Source organism: Eublepharis macularius, chromosome 4, assembly GCF_028583425.1.
Source record: "Eublepharis macularius isolate TG4126 chromosome 4, MPM_Emac_v1.0, whole genome shotgun sequence".
Lineage (NCBI taxonomy): Eukaryota > Metazoa > Chordata > Lepidosauria > Squamata > Eublepharidae > Eublepharis > Eublepharis macularius.
In genome coordinates, this window is record NC_072793.1 from 24,247,181 (window position 1) to 24,269,404 (window position 22,224).

Sequence of the window (22,224 nt, forward strand, 5' to 3'; positions counted from 1 at the left end):
AGAAAAGGAGTGTACTGCATAATCAGGAAGAGACAACACAGGGTAAACATCAAATTGAATTTTATAACCAACAGCTATAACGTTGAGAACCCAACTATCACGGGTAATTTCCGCCCAAGCAGAGGCAAAACTAGCCAATCTGCTTCCAAAAACAACGGATTGTTCCACTCCTAGTCAGAACTGCTTGGGTTGAGTTGCTGACTCTTTGGCATCAGAGCCCTGATGCGTGCGCCTGGGGCGGTAATTAGGCCTTCTGCGCTGAAAGGCATTCGCAGGTGGTTGGGAAGGTCTGTAGGACCCATAACGTGGATACGGCTGGTATCTTTGTTGCCGACCACGGTAGCCTTGGAACGAGCGGTACTGGTAGCGGTTATCGGTGAACTGCTTGGGGGGAAGGATCCCGTAGGAACGGGCCGTCAGCCGGTCTTTACGCTTCTGCGAAAGATACTCATCCGTTCTGGCGGAAAAAAGGGATTGGCCTTCAAAAGGCAGGTTCTCCACTTTGTTACGCGTCTCCATTGGGAGTGCCGTAGTGCGGAGCCAGGAGTGCCTTTGTAGAACAACGGAGGATGCCAACGCCCGTGCGGAAGTGTCCACAGTATCATGCCCCGCATTGATTTGTTGTCGGGACAATCGAAGCGCTTCATCCAGCACAACCTTGGCCAAGACCTTCTGATCAGCAGGGAGCTTCTCCATGAAGACTGCCATACGGTTCCATAAGAAGATTTGATAAGCCCCCATAATGGCCGAATAATTGGAAATTTTCAGTGTAAGGGCCGCAGACGAGTACAACTTCTTGCCCAGAGAGTCTAGCTTCCTGCTTTCCTTGTCAGTGGGCACCACGTGGGAACCCTGGCGAGGACAGAGCTGCATCTCTTCCGTAACGAGGGAAGAGGGAGGTGGATGAGCAAACAGATATGTACAGACATCATCCCTGGTCTTATATAATGCTTCCAGCTTCCGGGACGTGGGGTAAACTGTCGCCGGTTTCTCACAAATGGTGTTGATGATGTCCACCAAGCCTTCAGTAAACGGGAACGAGATGGTCTGCGGATTCCCAGACTGGACATATTGAAGGATCTTATCCTTCGGTTTCGGATCAACCGCCGAGATATCGATGTCCAGGGAGCGGGCCATACGGACCATTTGTTCCGTGTAAAGCCGATAATCATCCGTCGGTGAGATACGACCAGTCCCGATAACAATGTCCTCTGGTAACGGGTCAGATGGAGGACTAGGACTCGGCTCCTGATAAGGATCGCCATGCTGATAAGGTGACCCCTGGCCAGGGGACCCATAACGAGAGGCATCACTCCTTACATCACCCCAATAATCTCTGGTGAAGGATGGGGAATACGAGCGGTGCGATCTCTCATAGAGGGAGCCGTCTCCCTCAAAGCCTCTCCATGGTGAACGATAAGGAGGTTCTTCTCCACTGACGGGCCCACAGTGTCTCCAGGAACGGGAATGAAGAGGCGGAGCATCAGGCAGATTACCATCCCCACCGGATTCCGAATGGGGAGAGGGAGGAGACAGGTGCGGAGATGGAGTCGCAGGTCTCTCCCACAAGACCTCATCAGTTTGGGCCGAAGCCGATTGCGTATATTTCGACTTCTTTTTAGCCTTTTTGCACGTCGGAGCCGGTGGGGCACGGCTACCATCACGACTCGGAGGGCTCGGATCCGAAGACGTTAGCTGGTCTGAAGGATTCGGAACTGGCTTAGTCGATGGAACCGACAACGGTTGGGGCATCGGATCCAATGGCTCCGGAACCGACCCAGCCGGGATCTTCGGAACCGAAGACGTCCTCTTCTGCGGTCTCGGAGTCGAAGAAGATGGTTCCGATCTGGAAGGCGACCTGGATCGATGTCGATGCTTCCGAGTAGGATCCGACTCCAACAGCCTCCCGCGATCCGAGGCGGATCCGAGTTTGGTGTTGTTCGGATCCGAAGCCGGAACCGGCGCTTGACGGGGCCGACCCGGCGAGCGGGAGCGCGGAGTGGAGATGGAGCTGCGAGCGGATTTTTCGGGCATCTATGTCTCACCCGTACCGCTAACCGGCGATAGCCCTTTCTGAGGAGTACCCGGGACCCCAGAAGCCTTCATAGCTCTTCTCCAAAGTAGGGCGTTCAATCTATTAGCCCTCTCAGCCCTGGCTTTAGGTGTAAAACGCCGGCAATGCTCACATTTCTCCACGATATGACCTTCTCCTAAACACTCCAAACAAACGGAATGGCCATCCGTCTTCGTCATCTTCGTGGAACACGTAGAACAATGCTTAAACAAAGCTTTGTCAGCCATCTCTCCTCAGAATAACGATCTCCTCACAGAAAGTAACTTCTTCACAGCGGACAGCTAGCTGCTAACCGGTCGGCGGCAAAGAAGAAACTGAGGGGAAAGGGGGCGACGTCGCCCAATGTCGCTCGGGAGGGAAACTGCCGCGCATGCGCATTGGATCGGACGTGCGCCCCCTAGTGCACGTTGACTAGTAAAGAAAAATCCGGTCGGCAGGCCTGCGCAGGCGCAGTCCCATGTGGGGCTGCACAGAAGACGGACAGTGAAGAAAAATATTCCAGGCTTGGAAAAGCTGCATTTACAATCATATTCTCTTGGTTATAATCAACAAAATCGTAGGGCTGTTGAATTTTGGCTGGCTTTTACACCTGAACTTTATAGGAAGGTTAGATCATGAAGTCAAAAAGCTTTGGAACAGGAGAGGGGTTGCAGGCGTTTCTTGTGTACAACAAAGTCAGTTATTCCATATAATTTCCTTCTCACTTCCACAAGGGTTAGGGATCCCAGACCCCCAGTACCTGAGCAGCGGGGGCGCTCGCATCTTCCTTGCGCACTCCCCTGCGGCGCGGCACGTTTCCATGCACTGCAGCTGCCGGGATCAGGCCCTTTTTGGCCCAGATTGGGGCTGCTGTGGAGTGCAGGAGCGCTCCTGCGCTCTGCAGCACTCAAAACGGCCCTGATCCACAGCAAACCGGGCCTGTTTTCAGCAGCTGCAGAGCGCAGGAGTGCTCCTGTGTTCTGCAGCGCCCCAAAATGGGTCCGTTTCGGCACGGATCGGGCCCGTTTTGAGGCGCTGCGGAGCACAGGAACGCTCCTGCACTCAAGGGCCTTTTATAAGAATAACCAAACACTGGACTTCTGTAACAGGCCATGGAAATCTTCCCTCCCCTGTACAAAGCCCAGTTTTCTAATCAGTCAAATCAAGTACAGCCACTTGCTTTTTTCTGGCTCTCAGAACTGTAATATCAAGACTTCAAAGGCTTTCTAAATGCTAACTGCAGTGCAGTCATACAGCAGTAACCGTGACTGCAAAGATGAACGTTGTGGGGCTTTTGGCAGGGTAACAAAGCAATGGTGGCAAAACTGCCTTTTTCCAAGCTGATGCTTGTGCTCTGAAGGGAAGGAGGGTGATAAAGCTATATGCATTGCAGACATTCTTCTCATTATCTCCCCGTCCTCTCTCCTTGAAGAGCACATTAAATAACCAGGTCAACTTTGAATGTTGCTAAGTCCTACTGAATCAGTGGACTAACTAACTGACAGCTTTTATCCCACTGCAGGCGATGCAAAAAGGCGAAAGGGAAAGAACGGCAGGTAAACGGATGGCTCACATCTTCATCTGGGCATCCAAATTGATTGTTTCGTCAGCTTCTTTGGCAACTCTGAGGGGTGCTAGCAATTCAGAGCAAGCCACGCGGCAGCGGTTTAGATGATAAGCTTTTTGCGTTCGTCATCTTGTTTATGGTCCGTATGACAAGATAAACCCAGCGGGCTTGAAATGGATGCTGCCGTTTCATCGTAAGCAGGCAGCACTCTCAGAAGCACTGCTAAAGCTTCCAATGTTTCAGTCCCATGAACTTATATTTCAAGTCAAGGATCTTACATGATTTCCGCTGCATCATAATCGGCATATCGCACATGGGCAATGCGTTTCCTTCTTGCACAAGTGCAAAGAGGGTTGCCTTTGTGCTACTTGGGGTCTGGAGGCAAGCTAAAATGATGTCCATACATGATGGAGTTGATGTTGGTGCACAATCCCAACACCCTAGAGGAAACTAGGCTGCCAGATAAATGGGTTAGTGCTTCCTCCTCGAGCAAGTCTGGGGATGCTCTTAGACCTCCCTCCCTCATCTCACTTTTGGATGACTTGATTAGCAGCAATTGCTAGGAATGCCTGTGACCAATTGCATTTATTCTAAAGATTTTTCAGAGAAGAGCCATCTCGCCGTGCTGATCCCCATGCTTTTATAAACCTCTAAGACTGACTGCTGTAATGTGCTCAGTATAGAGATACCTTGAAGACAATTGGGTAGCTGCAGTTGTTAGCTTAGCTTCTGATTTATGTTGGTAGATATCTGACCAAATTTGCAGCAACACATTCATTGTCACAGATGCCTCATGTGTTGTTGCCTTTTGTTGCCTTCTTCAACCATCATATTTAACAAGTACCACTTTAATGATTTATACTGCACAATCAGGGCTTTTTTTCAGGGGGAACGCGGGGGAACGGAGTTCCGGAACTGCTTGAAAATGGTCACATGGCTGGTTGCCCCACCCCCTGATCTCCAGACAGAGGGGAGTTGAGATTGACCTCCGCGCCGCTTGGCGGCGTGAAGAGCAATCTCAACTCCTCTCTGTCTGGAGATCAGGGGGTGGGGCCACCAGCCATGTGACCATTTTCTCTGAGGGCAACCCACTGAGTTCCACCACCTCTTTTCCCAGAAAAAAAAGCCCTGCACACAATTAATCTCAGAAAAGGCTTTCAAGGTGGCTTACAGAAACAGGTCAAAATCAATAGTGAAATCATGATAAAGATCATTTAAAAATATAACAATTTATAACAGCAAACAACAAAATCAGTACCTCTAGTTGGATGAAAATCAACATCTCACACAAAATTTAGATAGCAACAGAAAATCAATAGAATATCTAAGTGAACCGGCTACAGAGGAACCAGGCAAAGAGCAACGGGGAAGGAATTCCAAAAAGAAGGCACTGCTACTGAAAAGTCCCTATCTCCTGGTCATAACATTTCAGAGGACCACAACAACTAAGATTCATCCCAAGCAATTGTGACTAGACTGAATTCCATTAATATTATTATTATTGTTGTTGTTTGTTTATCATCTGCCTTTGTCACTGAAATCCAAGGCGGATTACATACTGCAAGTGATACAGTAGAGGGTATGGTAGTCACAAATCTGAAAACTAGCAGAAAGCCGAACACCTAAATGAAGCCTTTCTGAATGAAAGCATAAGCAATTAACATGACATCTTCAGCAACACCAAATTACCCAGTAGGAATGTATCTACATTAGCAGACTAGTCTATAGCCCCTGTCTTCCAGGCTAGTCTAAGTTGCGAGAAGACCTTTTTTGCTGCTGCCTTTACTTGTGTCTCTAGCAGCGGTGCTGGATCTAATATACCCCCTAGGCTTTTAACTGAGTAAGCCAGGGTCAACTGGAACCCATCAAAGGTCAGAAGCACAATGTACTTCTAGATCTCTGCTTTTCCAACCAGCATCACTTCCGTCTTGTCTGGGTTCAATTTCAATTTGTTTGCTTTCAGCCATTGAACAACAGCTGACAAGCAGCGACTGTTAGAGAGACAGGAGCTTGAATTGTCTTTGTGCGGTGGGATAGGGATCTACCTCTTCAGGTTCCAGGGCTGCTGCCAGGCTCTGGGGCCAAATTATTATTTATTATTGGTACCTTTCCTGCTGCCTGCTCAGGTAGGGTTTCTGGGAGTGGTGCGGTAGGGATCTACCCCTTCAAATTCCAGGGCTGCTGCCAGGCTCTGGGGCCAAACTATTATTTATTATTGGTACCTTTCCTGCTGCCTGCTCAGGTAGGGTTTCTGGGAGTGGTGCGGTAGGGATCTACCCCTTCAAGTTCCAGGGCTGCTGCCAGGCTCTGGGGCCAAGCTATTATTTATTATTGGTACATTTCCTGCTGCCTGCTCAGGTAGGGTTTCTGGGAGTGGTGCGGTAGGGATCTTGATGGCTGGAGCAGAGCCTGCTGGCCCCCACAAACAACTAACAACGAACATGTTCATAACTGGATCATGTTCGTTAGTGTTTGTTGTTCGTGGATGGCAACGAACAACGAACACCATGTTTGGGGTTTTTTTTCTGTTCGTGCCCATGTCTACTCATAATTCCAAACCACCCATTTAACGGAGTGATAAGTGAACACTTGCTCTATGAAGTTGTGGGAGAGGAGTGGCCTTTGGCCTCTGGATGGTGAGAAATACAGGATACCCTCAACCCACTGCTACACAGGCACCTCTCACCACCAGAGGGTGCCCATGTGTTGAAAACCAGGTTGACATAGCATCCATCCCATCCTCCAGGAATTGCAGCAGACGAGGAACCTGTGTGATATTTATGCAATGGTGTCTTTTCCAAACTCATCCATGAGACATGAATAGCTAAAAGAACTGGAAATGGTAGCATTCCTCTGTATAGAAATTTATGTCGTTCATAATTGCATAAATGTATAGAAGGCTGTGAAATGCTAATAGTGATAAAATTCTGCACAATTAAGAGAAAAGCAGTTTGTGTTTTATCCTCTTCAGGGCAAGCTGATGTTTATTAAAGCAGGCCTGAGGCTTCTCATATTTTTCAAAGAGGGAAATATTATAACATTATTGGCTCTTGTTTACATCTCAAATTCCTTGTATCTTGAGAACGAGAGATAATGTTGCCAACTCTTGATTTCTTTTTAATTAAAAAAAGCAAATAAAACCTTTCCACAGCTTGCCAGGGGATGAGAATGATGGTTCTCCAAAATCTTTGACAGCCAAATTATTTTTGCATGAAATAAATGTTGCAGGCAATATGTTGTTGTTTGCAACAGGGACTATCTTCTTCAAACTACTGCTTTCTGTTGCAAGGATGTTGCACTTAGCCAGCAAGATTGGTAGGGCTACAAATGGAATGTTGTCTCTCTAGCTAGTGCATGTATCGCCACTGTCAGCTTTGTGTGGTTGCATGAGCATCACAGTTACAGACTGGATACGGCTTGTGACATCCCAAGCCAATTAACATTCTTGCCTGCTTCCATGATCAGACTATTTTTAATTATCATTTTACTTTGCTACGTGCTGAACATACTTCCAGCTCAGATATGCAAACATTCTGGCAGACCTTCCACAAAGAAGCGAGCACCAGCTAAGCTCCCCTCCTCCCATCTCAGCAATGCCCTGCCACATTCTAAACTGAAATGTTTTTTAAAAGTATTATATGAAGATCGTTTCCTTGAAGTGCTACAGAAGTAGTTTGCTCTTGAGGAGTACTGTATATTGGGATGGATCCAGCACAAAATTTATGCTTGATCTAGAGCTTTTGTATAACCAGAAACACAAGACTGCGGTAGCTGCGCAAGCTAAGTAAAACTTACTTCCCACCAGAGTTTCAACTTGGGCAAGATCTTGTGTAACTAATTTCTAGGCACTATAATGTATAACCCCCTTATCCCGCACCGGCTCAAAGTGCCAAGGGGGTGGCAACGTATGACTTACCATCCGTGGCTGTCATACGGCTAAGTGTGTTGGGCTGGGGAAAGCAATGGTGAACTACCCTGTAAAAACTTCACTGCGAGACTCTGCAGATCTCTCTCGACGCGCTATAGGACAGAAAGGCCTGGAGGGGGACGATCTACGGAGTAGCCGAGGGTCGGACGCGACTGTGTGGTTTGAATCGGATCGGATAATGTATAAAGGGGAAAGTGTTAGGTGTTGCACAACATACGGCACAAGCCAAACTTTACTAAGCCTGTTCATATTTCCACTTGCGCATTGCTGGATTCACATAGTCATAACAGGAAAAAGGAAATTGGGGATGAGCAATAGATGAGTAGCAAAAAAATGAGATTGTTCTATGCGGGAATAATGAGCTTTACTCAGGTCCAGTCGGCTATCAATTTTGGCTTTTGGATTTTATTTGCCGTTCTTTCTGCTGTCTGTGGCTTGAGCTCACTTACTCAAGCCATCTGGTTAGTTCTGCCACAATATTTCTCATTTCTCATTACTAGTTGCATGTGACACATTACAGTGTGAATAATCTAAAACTTTAATGCAGTGGAGGATGAGGTGCTCTGTAAATGAATCTTAGTTTATTTACCTGATGTTGGTCTGTGTCTGGGATGTAGGGTTGCCAGGTCCAGGTTGCGAACTTCCTGGAGATTTTGGGGGTGGAGCCTGGAGAGGGCAGGGTTTGGGGAGGGGCCTCAGAATGGCATAATGCCATACAATCCACCCTCCAAAGCAGCCATTTTCTCCAGGGGAACTGATCTCTGTGGCCTGGAGATCAGTTGTAATTCCAGGAGATCTCCAGCCACCATCTGGAGGTTGGCAACCCTACTGGGATAAGACAAAGGTGAACTAATTACCATTCTTTAATACTCTGGTCCCGTGGAGCTAACTAATATTTTGGGGCTCATACTATGTACTGTTTGGTGCAGAGAAAACTGAGGTGGAAATGGTGCACCCAATACTGGCAGTTGGCCAAGCAGAGGAACGGGCAGCTCAAAAGATTAGCATTTCTAATTTTTAAGTAACTTATGGCTTGTTTGCATCAGTTTCAAGAGGGCACAGGGGCTGCACAAAACTGTTGCCTCTGCATGCCTGTGACGAGATTTGGTAATGAAGTCCCCCAAAGAAACAGCAGAATTTTCACAGCCCCTGAGCCCCATAATGATGTAGGCTTTCAAGGTATCGCTAGAATGATTATCTCTCTCAAAAATGGGATTAGGGGGTTGGATTGGAACGGACATACAGGACCTCTGCAGAACGGTACTTTTAAAAATAATTCAGCTTAACTTCTGCACTAGGGTTGCCAGCCTCCAGGTAGTGGCTGGAGATCTCCCGGCATTACAACTGGTCTCCAGGCCACAGAGATCAGTTCACCTGGAGAAAATGGCTATTTTGGAGGGTGGATTCTATGGAATTATGCCATGCCAGGTCCTTTCGCTCTTCAAACCCTACTTTCTCCAGGTTTCACTCCCCAGATCTCCAGGAATTTCCCAACTTGGAGCTGGCAACCCTATTCTGCACACAAGGACTAGCAGTTCTTCAAGAAAGAGACTGCTGTATAGGAAATTCTAATGACTGTGCTCTAAAGTTAGAGATGCACCTCGACGGAATAGTTCCCTGCATCCATTTCAGTAAAGTACCTGGCATCACAAGCAGTTGTATCTCAAGTACATATACTCTTGGTAGACTTTTTTTTTGTAAGCCATTAGTAGAATGCAGTCAGTGTCTAACTGGTATTTCGATTTGTAAATAAATGTATGTGTGAGCCACAACACACGGGCATCCCAGAGACAGGTAGTTGATGTTTTTATATATGCATCTTCCTGGCTGATGAATGAGGCATGTCCTTGTTTTAATTTCCAGGCAGCAGTGGGAAGGCTGAATTACCTCATTTTTCATTAATTCCTAAAAACGCACCTCCAAGTGACACTCCTCCTGTGCCAAGCATCGCCCACAGTAGCACACGACAAAAGAAGAATATCTAGGACACAGGGAAGCTCAATTTAACAAACCAAAGGGCCTCAAAATAGAGCTGCAGATCCCCTAATTACTTTATTTGCATAAAAGATCTGGCCTTTCTTAAGGCATAGCTCTTTGTCTTGACTACAGAGGCACAACAGATGTCAGTCCTAGAGACAAGCAGGCTTTCGGATTCACAACTTCATTAAAAAAAAACCCATTTCCTTGTCAGACCCCCTTTCAGGACTGTTTTGTTCAGGTTTTGATGTCGGTTTCTCTAGAGCGCAAATGCTCCGTGATTACAGTTCCTTCCAGGAATTACCTTTCCTCTCTCAAACAGGGCTGCTATACATTCAAATGAATGAAATTCTAATACTGTCTTTTCAATTTAAAATTTAACAAGTTTCCATTTTACAGCATTTACTCTGCAAAATAAACCATAACCCAGCTCCCCATTTCTCTGAGGCTGCACTCAGAGTGTCTCTACACAAGACATCTTACATGGGAATGCCCAAGTGAAATATCTTACACTTGTTCTCCCATTGTGGATACACATGCATAGGGAGACAGAGCTCACTTGAATATAAGACCACACAGAAAGGAAGGCACTTGAGCGTCCCTGTGTAAGATGTCTTCCGTAGAGAGATTCTCAGACGTAAGAGAAAATCACGGTTTGTCATTTCAGAAATGAGCTGGAGAACTTGGGTGCACTTCTCCCGCTTCCTCCCCTCACACACAACTCAGAGACTGAAGCTTTGAGGATTCCAGCAAGCTAGTTGACTTTGATAGCTGAATCAGACAAAATGGCTAACTGTGGTTTGTCCTCTTATTTACAAACTTCAGAATCCTGGTTTATAGGTAAGAGAACAAACTAGTTTGTTGTTTTTCTTCAGTTCAGATGTTAAGACAAACTGGTGTTTTGTTTTGTTTTGTTTAACCAGGATGCCTTCAATTTCTGAGCAGCATATGAATCCAAAGACTTCCAAGAATCATTCCTGTAATGACAGATCATGGTTTGAATTACTTTTGAATACAGCTGTATTTCTGTTCTCTACCCTGTGCCCTTTCCACCCCTTATCACTGAAAAATATAAGATCAGATTCTAGTTAACAGATTTTAGTTAACTAAGGGGAAAACTCCTGACCACCTCTGAACTTCTTAAAATTAGATATTTATTACATCAAAAATCAGATTCTAAGTATTGCTTTCTTTAAGAAGTGTTAAATTGAAGTCATCCAGTCCCCCAGACTTTTTTAATTTCAAAAAATGTTATTTGCTTTGTTATTACATTATTAATTTTTCAGTTGCTTCAATGGCAAACACATTTCTGGCTGAAGCATTACTTCTATCCCATTTGGTTTAAGATTTCTAGCTTGTACTCCTTAATCAGGGAATCGCACCTGCCAACTTTCAGGAAGATAGGAGAAAGTAACCATTTTAATAGAAAATTAAGAATCTTGCTGGAAGAAGAACAGGCAAAAGCAGCTATCTGGCACCCTTGTGAGGCAGACAGTGTTGGTGACCAGGGCAACAAGGCCTCTGAAGCCCCAAGTTACGCAGTGAGCAACGTGGCTTGCATTTAGTGCCTCAAAGAAATAAGCAGAGGGAAGTGTTTGGCGCCCCAAGTAAAGTAGCTAGGGATGGCAGAACATTTAGGTACAGCTCCCAGTCTCTTGGTCACTATTCAGAGAATGAGAGCAACTGCCTTAGAATAATTCTTGGCAGAAATGAGTTGATCTGCATGTAGACTTTAATGCATACATACATACACAGAAAGGGAATGACTACTGACTCAGCATGCATTTGGTTAGTGTGAATAACACTCAAGTATACAGTGTAGTTCTGAAGATTGCAAATAATCAGTGACATACTCAATGACACAACAGACCTGTGGACAGAGTTCAGAAGTGGCATCACCGGCAGATTTCCATTTAAACCAGCGGTCATTTCGTAGAAAAAGAGCTGGAGGAACTCATTAGCATAACTCATTAGCATATGTCACACCCCTTGCCGTCACCGGAAGTGTGTCATTGGCATAAATGATTTGCATATGCCACACCCCCTGACATCACCTATCCTGGCTGTTTTGGACCCAATCCTGGCCATTCAGGGCCGAAATTGGGCCCAAAATGGCAAAAAAAGGATGAAAATGGCCAAAAAGGGGCCCAAAACGGTCAGGACTGGGCTGCAGCTGAACAGTCGAGTGATCCACCACCCGTCAGAGGCCTGATCCGGGCCGTTTTGGCCCCCAATCCATGACGAAACAGCCCAAAATGGCCGAGAGTCAGGTGGGCGGGGCCACCTGGCATGTGACCTCTTTGGGGAACTGCCGGAACTGCGTTCCAGCGCGTTCCCCCACGAAATGAGCCCTCATTTAAACCAATGCTAAAGGGAGAGGAAATAGGAGGAAACCCCACACTAGCAGCACCTCTCTTCTTCACTAGTAAAAAAGGCAAATCAATCACACTTTCTCTCACAGAGTTCAGTCACACAGCAGCTAAGCAATCCGCAAAACACCAGAAAGAACGTGAAAACATGCACTCTCAAAAAAACAGAACTGGCTCAGGCAGTGAGGCTGACTGGAGGGAATGTTTCCTACACAGAATCAAGAACGCCCTCCCCAAGATAATATGTTTGGTGGTAACACACTGGGTGGAAAGAAAGACTTACCAAAAATGTTTCTCATGTTGCAAAACCTGTTCCCCGCCCCCGCCCCCCCCACACAAGCAGCAGGAAACCTGCACCATAGTTAGGAGCATCTAGATGACATCATGATCCATAACTTGTCTGGATCCCCATATTATTCCCCTTGGAGCAGGATTAAAAATAAGCTGCTGTAGCACAGTGGTCAAGTGGTTTGGTTGCAAATCAATACTCTACTGGTTCGAATCTCACTACTGCCATGAGCTCAGTAGGTGGCCTTGGGTAAGCCACTCCTCTCAGCCCCAGCTCCCCAGCAGCATTGTGGGGATAATAACTCTAACTAGTTCACCGCTCTAGGTGAGGCACTAATCTGTCTAGAAGAGCACTATATAAGTGCAGATGATGATCAGGGCTTTTTTTCAGCGGGAACGCGGTGGAACGGAGTTCGCGGAACGCAGTGGAACTGAGTTCGCGGAAGGCAATCTAAACTCCCCTCTGTCTGGAGATCAGGGGGTGGGGCCACCAGCCATGTGACCATTTTCTCAGAGGACAACCCACTGAGTTCCACCACCTCTTTTCCCAGAAAAAAAGCCCTGATGATGATGATGATTAATCCAGCTCAAAGGTCAAAGTGTGGGGCGGCTACAGGCAGAGCATCCATTAAAAGGGAAGGAGCCTTTACAGGGCAGAGCTCGGTTCCACAATTGACATTTCCTCCCATTCTTTTCAGCCTTTGAAAGGACTTTTTTTCCTGTCCCCGCTGAGCTACGCTGTGACGTTACAGCACAGTTTGGCAGGGAAAGAAAAATTCTGTATTTGTATCAATATTTTATTCTATTTTAATTCTGGATTTTAATTAATAACTTTTAATATTTAATGTCTTTGCTATGTTTTCTTTTGTAAGCTGCCTCATGCAGGTTCCCTGGAGAGGTGGCATAACATTTTTCTAAACAGATAAAAGGGCGGGGGCGGCGGGGGCTGGAATTGCTGTCATGCCTGAAGCATGAATGCCGTGAAGAAAAGGCGGAGGAACAGGGCGGAGGGCAATAGTAGCAGCTGGTGCGGTGGCGATGGGAATATGTGGATGCCTATCCTGCTCCATTTGCTGCTGTAGTGGTGCATTTTCACAGCTTTGCGTGGAAGCTGTCTTACTCTGCTGACTGGAAAATTTCCCTATTGCGTTCCTTTTTTTTTTTTTAGTTCCTCCACCCTCCCTTCTGAATCTGAAGTCTACTCGAACTATTTAAACCAGAAGTCAGATGCCAGAACAACAAATATTAATGAATGTTGTTAGTTAACCTATGAACTTTCATTATAATAATGACAATTACAATTAAGACTTTATGGCTTTGCTTTTTTAGTAGTTAATAAACAAGTACACACTCTACTTAGAATGCCCTAGCTCCTTCAAGTCCACAAATACTAAAATATATCCGGACAGATTCCCAGGAGAACTACCAGAAGTGAGACTAAAACTGGGTGGATTATAGCCACTTAAAGGGGCTATGGCCAGCATTTTAGATATCTAGTTGAGTCAATAGGGCTGATTTGATTTTGAGGTACAGAAGGGCTGCTTAGAGTTTAGGACACAGCGGACTGTGTCACGTTTGCTAAAGTCTTCCAAATATCAGCATGCCAGCAAAACACAAAAGTCTGAAATGTAGCTTATATCTATGTTCTTTAAAGCTGCATGCTGTTTCTTAGCCTCCATTCCCTTCCTTGAAATTCCACAATGGCCTTAGCTCTAGTCCACCAAGTAGGTAGAAACTGGGCTGAACCTGTATTAGGCACAGCCCATTTTGAATTAAGTTAATTGTCAATATAGAATACATCCTGAAACATTTTTTGGAAATAAAAATATATTTTAAATAATTTGGCTGGAACAAGTGCTGTACTAACAGAGCAGGTGCACTTGACACCAAAGTATCTGATAGAGATGGCATATTTGGCAATTAAGCACATGTCTAGTCACCACATGGGTTCAGTGGTAGAGGATATGTTTTGTAAACAGAAGGTTCCAGGTTCAATCCCTGACAAATCCAGTTAACGAACTTCGGGTAGCAGGTACCAAGAAAGGCCTTAATCTTTCTCAGGCCTTGGAGAGTAGCCACTAGCCACCGATCCGAGTAACTGAGCTGGATGGATCAATGGTCTTACTCAACTTCAAATGAATGGCTACAGCTTTGCACAACATACAGTGGAAAATGAGATGCGCTTGTGTAATGGGCAAAGCCACTTGGAGAACCTGTTTCTTTAAATGGGGATAGAGACTTGAAGAGTTCCATGGAATTCAACAAGTGTGCCACATCGGCACTGAATTAGAGCTCTCTCTCTCTGAGCATTCCTGACAGTTTTTGCCTGAGCATTATCACTATCGATTCTCCATTCTGGCTGCATTAAGCTTGCTCTGATGCTCAACGTATCAAACAGGAAACCCCTCCAACCTGTCTAATTTCAGCTTTGTCTGTTAGCCAGCCGCTTCCTTGAGAATGAAGAGTTAGGATGCTAACAATAGCAATGAACTCATTTTGCGCGTTCCTTTCCCACTGCCTCCCAGTAATCAGAAGTATAAAGGCCCCGGGTTAAAAGAAGCCCGAATCACAAACACACGACTCCTTTTGTTCGGGTAATCATTGCAGACACATTCCAGACCTTACCAACTAGTGAGTATTAATAATTCATAAAGCACCTAAGAAGATTACATCAGCTTTCTGACACATACCACACACACAATGTCCTGTTGTGTCAGCCATCTGTCCCCATCTCAAAGGCGGAAGCAACAGAAAAAGATTTCAAGTCCCAACCCACCACAGGTTCCTGCAGCTTGACTCTGGAGAGCTACATAATATACACGGATTAACACACAAAGGAGGAGACCCACTTTCCAGGTTACAATAGGAAGGCTGTGCCTAGCGTTCGTTTTCATTCAGCGTTATCCTTGACACAAATTGAATAGGCAGATTTTAAAAAGTGACATTCAAGTATTCCAAAATACCCTGTTGAAATATGCAAGAACGTCGAGGGAGTTGGGGGAGAAAGCTGTATGCAGACCCCAGGCATTGTTGCCTTGTTACAATCCTTGTTTAAAGCATTCTCATAAAAACACTATGTCTGTGTATCTTGAAAAAAAATCTGCATTTTGTGGACAAGCAGCTGAAGCAACACACAAAGAAAAATGTGCCGTCTCCTCCCATAATCTTTTCCCTATTAGACACAGAGACCCATCTGGATAGGATATTAGATACCACAGTTTAAAAGTCTACATTGTTCATTATAGACAGGCAATATAAGAGTGGGACAGGAAGGGCATGAGAAACTAAGCCGCCTTCCAAGAACGCACAGGACCCAGTGGACGTCAGAAGGAATGGCATTTTTTTTTACAAAAAAGATGAATTAGAAGAACCACCCCCTCCCAAGTTGATCATAGGTAAGAGGAAAGAGAGCACTCACCTCCCTGTTTACTTCTGTCAAGATAGATTGAAACCCTTCGGGCCAGACCTGTGAGAAGACAGGGATTAAGGGGTTGGTGCTAAGGGTAAGTTGGTCAGCCAAAGCAAAACAAATCTTAAAAAGGATTAGAAAAGGCAACCCAAAAGGAACAGAAAAAAACACAGTTAAGAGAGAAGCAGCAGAGGTCTCCGTTTAGGAACAAAGGCAGACAAGTAGCTTGGACACAGCGGCCGCCCTAGGAAGCTACTAACCACGGGAGGAAAACACGATGGCACTTTTCTTTGCTCCTGTCCCCATATTGTTGGCAATTTTCTCTCTAAGAATGACCCCTCCTCCTGGACCTAGAGCAAAAGGTGTCTCCATCGTCAAGGGAGTGTGAGAAATTAAAAGGCTGCTCTAAATGACCCTCAACATAAAACACCTGCTCAGAGAAAGATAAAACACAAAACAGCAAGTGTGTGTTGTTTGGGCCTCACACACTGAGCCACCAACTTGGCAGTGGAACAATGTAACGGGCTTCAGCACAGCACACTTCAACGATTTGCTAATGAGCACTTGGTCGGAGAGGGAGGACAATTTGCAGAGGCTCTGCTCAAACAACTGCTTAAGTGGGGGAAATTAGTGGTACAAGAGGATTCATTTGAAGTCATCGGAAAGAAAGCAGGATAAAGAGAAGAGCGGTAGGGTGACGGCAGCAGCATCACAGCCATAAAGATACGGCAGTTCAAGTACATGCTGCGGTTAGCTGCCCTTGGTTTGCCCACGGAACACCGTGCACTTGAGGAAGTGAACCAGCTCATCCTATCCTGGGCAGGTCTTGCAAAGACCCTTCCACATATTCTAGCTCACCTGTTTAAATCTCTGAGAAAAGAAAGCAGTACTTATAGAAACACATAGCCCCAATCAGATATACGATTCAGGGGCCCTTTGCACAAGTTGATTTGCTGCATAGACTGGGAACATCGAGTACGGCTCACAGGCAGGCAGAAAACTTGGCTAGGTAGGGCCAATGTGACCCAGGAAGATTGTTCCTTGCTCTACTTGCATCTCACAAATCTGTTTGGAGAAAGTATTATTACACAAAATGGCAAATATGCTGACAGGAATGGACACGTCCTCTTTGTATCCGTTTAGCCAGGAGCCTGTTCTGTGCTTTCTGCTAATCCGTTCATCTTAAAGTGTCCTAGCAGAATCAGGCTATGTGGACTCCTGCATGCCATCCGCACAAACAAACTCTGGCCTTTTGAAACAACTACGGGCACCGCAAGAGGGAAAGATTCATTCTGCCATTCCTGTCCATGAACCCTCATGGTGCAGACTGGTCGTGGTTCTCCTTTTCTTCATTTATCCTATTGCAGTGTGCCTAACATACCCGTTATATTTTTTAAGGAGCTCAGGATAACATACACTAGGTTGAAGTCAATGGAAGGGTTGATGGAAGGTGTCCGAGGAGTGGATCTTGCCCTTCCCCAAGCCGCTTCCTGTTTATCCCGAAACTCCTCCCTGAGGATCCAGAGAGCCTTGAAAGCAAGAGACACTCCACCGGGAGGAGGAATCGACTAAAATTGCTCCCTTTCTCCTCTTCTGTTCATGGCTCACCTCAGCAGAAGCAACCAAAAGGGCAAATGTGCAGCGATTCCACATTATCTCTGCAGCCCCCGTTATATGGCTCATTTCGCTTGCAAGTGTCTCTGAATGATCAGAGAAGAGCTTTGGGACAAATAGCAGGCAACTTGGGGAAAGATTCATTCTGCCATTCCTGTCCATGAACCCTCACGGTGCAGTCTAGTCATGGCTCTCCTTTTCTTCATTTATCCTCACAAAACCCCCATGAAGTAGGTCAGGCTGCAACTAGGGTTCCCATCCTCCAGGTGGTGGCTGGAGATCTCCTGGAATTACAACTGATCACCAGGTGACAGAGATCAGTTCCCCTGGAGAAAATGGCTGCCTGGGAAGGTGGACTCTATGGCATTAAACCCTGCTGAGGTCCCTCCTTTCTGCAAATCCTGCCCTCCCCAGACTCCACCCCCCAAATCTCCAGGAATGTTCTAGCCTGGAGCTGGCAACCCTAGCTGCAACAGAGTGACTGGTTCCAGGTCATCCAGTAAGCTTCACAGCTGAGTGGGGATTTGAACTCAGGTCTCTGTTATCTAAGCCAACACTCTAACTATGATAGCAAAATAGCTCGCCTAGATTGCAGCCTACTGTGGTGTAAGATTGTGCAAGGTCGGTGTTGCCTTTAGACTTGATCCTCTACTTTGAAAAACACTGCAGAAAAACTTGCAGAGAAATGAACAAGCATGGAAGTCAATCTAGACCTGCCCACCCCCCCAGAAGACGACCTTAGTTCCTGATCATCTTTTATGACACGAGGAACAGACAAGATCAAAGCAGCAGACAAATGGCAAAGACAAACACACAGATGCCATGACGGACCAAGTTCGGGGTGCATTCGGATGTTCATCTTTTTGCCCCTCTAGGGTGGTTCAAGATGAAAAATGTGCACAGAGCATCTGGTGGCGGCTGCATTTGTCCTTCGGTGTTTCATTACAGACAACAGGGGTTAGATGGTGAGTAAACCAACATCCGGTCAGCTCTGAACCAGAGATAGCTCATAAAATTCATAAGCATGGTTCCATCTGATTCAGTGCCACATAAAAGTCCAAAATGTAGAGTATGGTCAAAATGATCATTTACTCCTGTATGCCTTACACTCCAGCGAGACAATGATTCTGGATGGTAGATATAAGCCAAGAAAGGGAATTGTCAATGCTAAGAAAAAAGGCTATTTGCTACGGTGATATATGGTCAGTGCAACACTGAAGACTTCTGCCCCCGCTGCCTTTACAGAGGCACTCGTATTGTTCTGCTACAGAAAGAGAACCATACACTCGGACAGAAGCTTTCCTTCTTTCTAGCCCTCTTAAACGATTCTAGTCTTCTCCTCACAAATGAGGAAGCTTGCCCAAACTGGTCCTGCTCACTCAGGGCTTTTTTTCTGGGAAAAGAGGTTGTGGAACTCAGTGCATTGTCCTCCGAGAAAATGGTCACATGGCTGGTGGCCCCACCCCCTAATCTCCAGACAGAGGGGAGTTTAGATTGCCCTCAGCACGGAGGGCAATCTAAACTCCCCTCTGTCTGGAGATCAGGGGGCGGGGCCACCAGCCATGTGACCATTTTCAAGAGGTTCCGGAACTCCGTTCCACCACGTTCCAGCTGGAAAAAAGCCCTGTGCTCACTCCTTAGGAGTGTCCTCTGCTCCCGCTGTTCACTCAATCTCTTGTAAGGTCAGTAACCTATTTTTCATCAAGATGATTACATTACTAGAAGAGGATTTAGGAGGTGAAGAGGAAGACGGAGAAAAAACAATCGCCAGCAGAGCTTCTGAAACACAGATATTATTCCTCTGGCCATGTAAGGGAGGAAGCACAACACAGGATATTGAGGCCATCAGCCTAATGGTCTCAGAGAGACACCAGGCCCATTATAACCCTGAGCTGAACTGTACCTGCAGACTTCAGAGCAAAGGCTAGCACTTCTGTTGAGAATCTTGTTTAATTCACCCTGCAGCAAGTGAACTTCTCTGTGTGTTTAACTAACCCTATCGTCCCTACAGCAGAACGCAAGGGTAACCGTAATCTCAAGGATGGAAAGAGCACTGACAGAAAAAGGTTCTGTCACAGATGCATACCCTCCCCCCACCCGTAGAGCCCTTATTCATCAAAATGGAGAAGTTGATGCTGGTTGGAAATCCGAGCTATAGGGCACAGATGGATACCAGACAGGATGGTCACATAAGGGTGCCTGTCAGGTCTGTTACCCACAGCACTGCCATATTGCTTTCTCACTACTGTTCTGCTGTAATTTTCCAGTGTTGTTTTGTGTGCAGGTTCACAGGAACAGATGTGGTTCCCAAGACAGCCTTATCTGAAGAGGCTCGCAGGGACCTTGGAGCAATAACTTTCACATTCCCTAACTTGTCTATACTAACTAGGCATCCGGGGGGGGGGGGGAGAATGGAAAGGAGGGTTTGATATACTGTTGCAAGAAACTAACACGTCATTCTCAACAAAGGCCTTGTGTTCAGCCAGATGCTTCTGTAGCATTTGGACTATCTATGGACACTTGTACTTTGAATATATATTCTTCCAATAAAAACCTTTGACTCAAGAGATGTGGATTTCTTGCTGCAAGGGCTGGGAGATGAAATCAAAGTAACTTGAACTCCATAGACTGACAGTGCCTCTGTCACTCATCTACTAGGATTATCTGTTGCTTACATGTATCTTCTTTTTGTTGGTGCTATAAAGGCGTTGAAGAGGAGGATGGTCAGGAACAACAATTTTGCTGCTTTGTAGCAGACATTGGCATCAGTTCGTTTGTAATAATAGCAAGATCTTTACACCTTTTTTCTGGGAAAAGAGGTGGTGGAACTCAGTGGGTTGCCCTCAGAGAAAATGGTCACATGGCTGGTGGCCCCGTCCTCTGATCTCTGGACAGAGGGGAGTTTAGATTGCTTTCTGTGGCATGGAGGGCAATCTAAACTCCCCTCTGTCTGGAGATCAGGAGGCGGGGCCACCGGCCATGTGACCATTTTCAAGAGGTTCTGGAACTCCGTTCCACCACGTTCCAGCTGAAAATAAACCCTGCTCCTGAGAGGCAAACATTAAAGTCTGTTATTTAAGATTAACTATATTGGTAATCCAGTGTTTCATGGGTACGTTTGTGCCAATAAGGTGGCTGGAATTTCTTGCAGTGCATTTTCCCTTTCATCTTCCTCTCCTTCCTGTCCTCTCTTAACTCATGGTGGGATATATTGGTGTAAACACAAGTAGACTTCAGGTGCATGGCCAAGATATTGGTGAGCCTCATCTTTTAAATGGGGGAAAACAGATGATAGCAGCAGTGGGCATTAATGGGAAGCACAAGGGCCAAATCCACACTTCCTTTTTGTTTCCGCAGCTTTTTCGCAACCGTGGCACTGTTCAAGCAGATACTCACATGCTTTCCCATTCTGTGTGTTCCCCGCCATCACTGCGCCACAATGGCGCCTCCTTTCCGTCCCACGTGATAATGGCGGAAATCTGGTTTTGCCCCTTTTTTTAAAAAAAAGGGCTTTCATAGCGCATTTGCACAATAAAGAAAGGTCGGTATACTGCAAAACCTACTTTAGTGAGCAGCAGTTTGTGCGGGAAAAGAAACGGTCCCTGGAGCATGCGTATGTCACCAGCCAATTGTTAGAAAGTGGTCTGTGACGAGCAAAAAATGAGGCAATCAAAGTTGAGGGGGAGGGAACCTTGCCATTTCTTAAAAGTCGGAATATCGGTATAGTGCAAAATTAACTTTTTTTTTTTTAAAAAAAGGGAAGTGGCCCGCACCATCAATGCTGACGATGGAGGAGGGACCCGCCCACTATAACGCTTTACTCAGTAGCGTGTGGAGAACTGATTGAGCCACAAAGACGCACTGGGAGGGTGAATGTGATGATGTACAGCATGGTAGCAGTAATGCTACCATTACTGCTAAACGCAGTAAGTCAGAACAGTTAAAATGCTTAATGAACTTAACTGGAACTTCTAATAAAGTAATCAGATCTTTCCAATTTGAATATATTTTTATAATTCAGGTGGAAGTTGATAGTAACATCAAATGTTGGTAAGTTTTCAAAAACCATTTATATTTCTAACAAAATCGGGCCAGAACCTCTTTCTTAATGTACAGGTCACAAGTGCAATGAGCTCTCACCAGCCCTTCAGCACCATCATCATTACAAGAAATAGTGCACATGGAAAATATTGGTGAGAAGGCTTCATCTAAAGTGGAGACAAAGCCAGGAGAAGATTTTTTTCTTCCTGAATAAGTGTGCTAGATGCAGGCAAAATGAAGGTAAATACTGCCAGATGAGTTTTTAGCTGTTGCAATATGTATACTTTATTTGTTTTGCTTTATTTATACCCCATCTTTCTCCCCAACAGGAACCCAAGGTAGTTTATGTAATTCCTCCATTTTACCCTCACAGCAACCCTGTGAGGTAGGTTTGGCTGAGAGTGTGTGACTGGCCCAAGGTTACCCAGCAAGCTTCCTTGGCAGAGTGGGGATTTGAACCTGGCTCTTCCAGATCCTAGTCCAACCCTCTAATCACTACACCATACTAACTGTCACATTTGGTGGGTATGCAAGAAAATATTTTAGAACAATACATTAATTTTAAAAAGGCATCCTGTTAAACAGAGCTTCAGTCAGAAATGCTGAAGAGCTACTATCAGGGCTATGAACAATCTCACAGCCTGACATTTTGTGGTTGGCTCTGCCTCCCACAGCAGCCATTTTGTCCTGCTGCAGCCATTTTGTGGTTATGCCCACTACCCTCTTTCAGAATTCCAAGTGTGCCCACAGGTTCAAAAAGGTTGAGGACCTCTGGTCTTGGATGATTTTTGCGTAGTAATTCAAACAACAAGATTTATTTGAGGGATCATGGCTAAACAGAATATATTTCTGAATTTCTAAAAATCATTCCTGTCAGTCATATGTGAACAAAGGGCTTAGTGGCTGTTAAGTCATGAGTTGAGATCAGAAGGAAGAGTATTACAGCACAAAAACCAGGGCTGGATCGATGGGGGACCA

General features: G+C 45.7%; 1 protein-coding gene across 3 annotated transcripts in view; it reads right to left on the bottom strand.

Moving 5' to 3' along the window:
• The window catches only part of RPTOR (regulatory associated protein of MTOR complex 1), a 525,720-nt gene that overhangs the window by 34,437 nt on the left and 469,059 nt on the right, over nt 1–22,224 (bottom strand). For 2 of the 3 annotated variants that reach the window (XM_054976818.1, XM_054976815.1), the window contains exon 29: nt 15,601–15,648. The exons of the other annotated variant lie outside the window; for it this stretch is intronic. In XM_054976818.1, the coding sequence (XP_054832793.1) occupies nt 15,601–15,648 (48 nt within the window). The remainder of the gene's footprint in view (nt 1–15,600; nt 15,649–22,224) is intronic. 3 annotated transcript variants of the gene reach the window in all.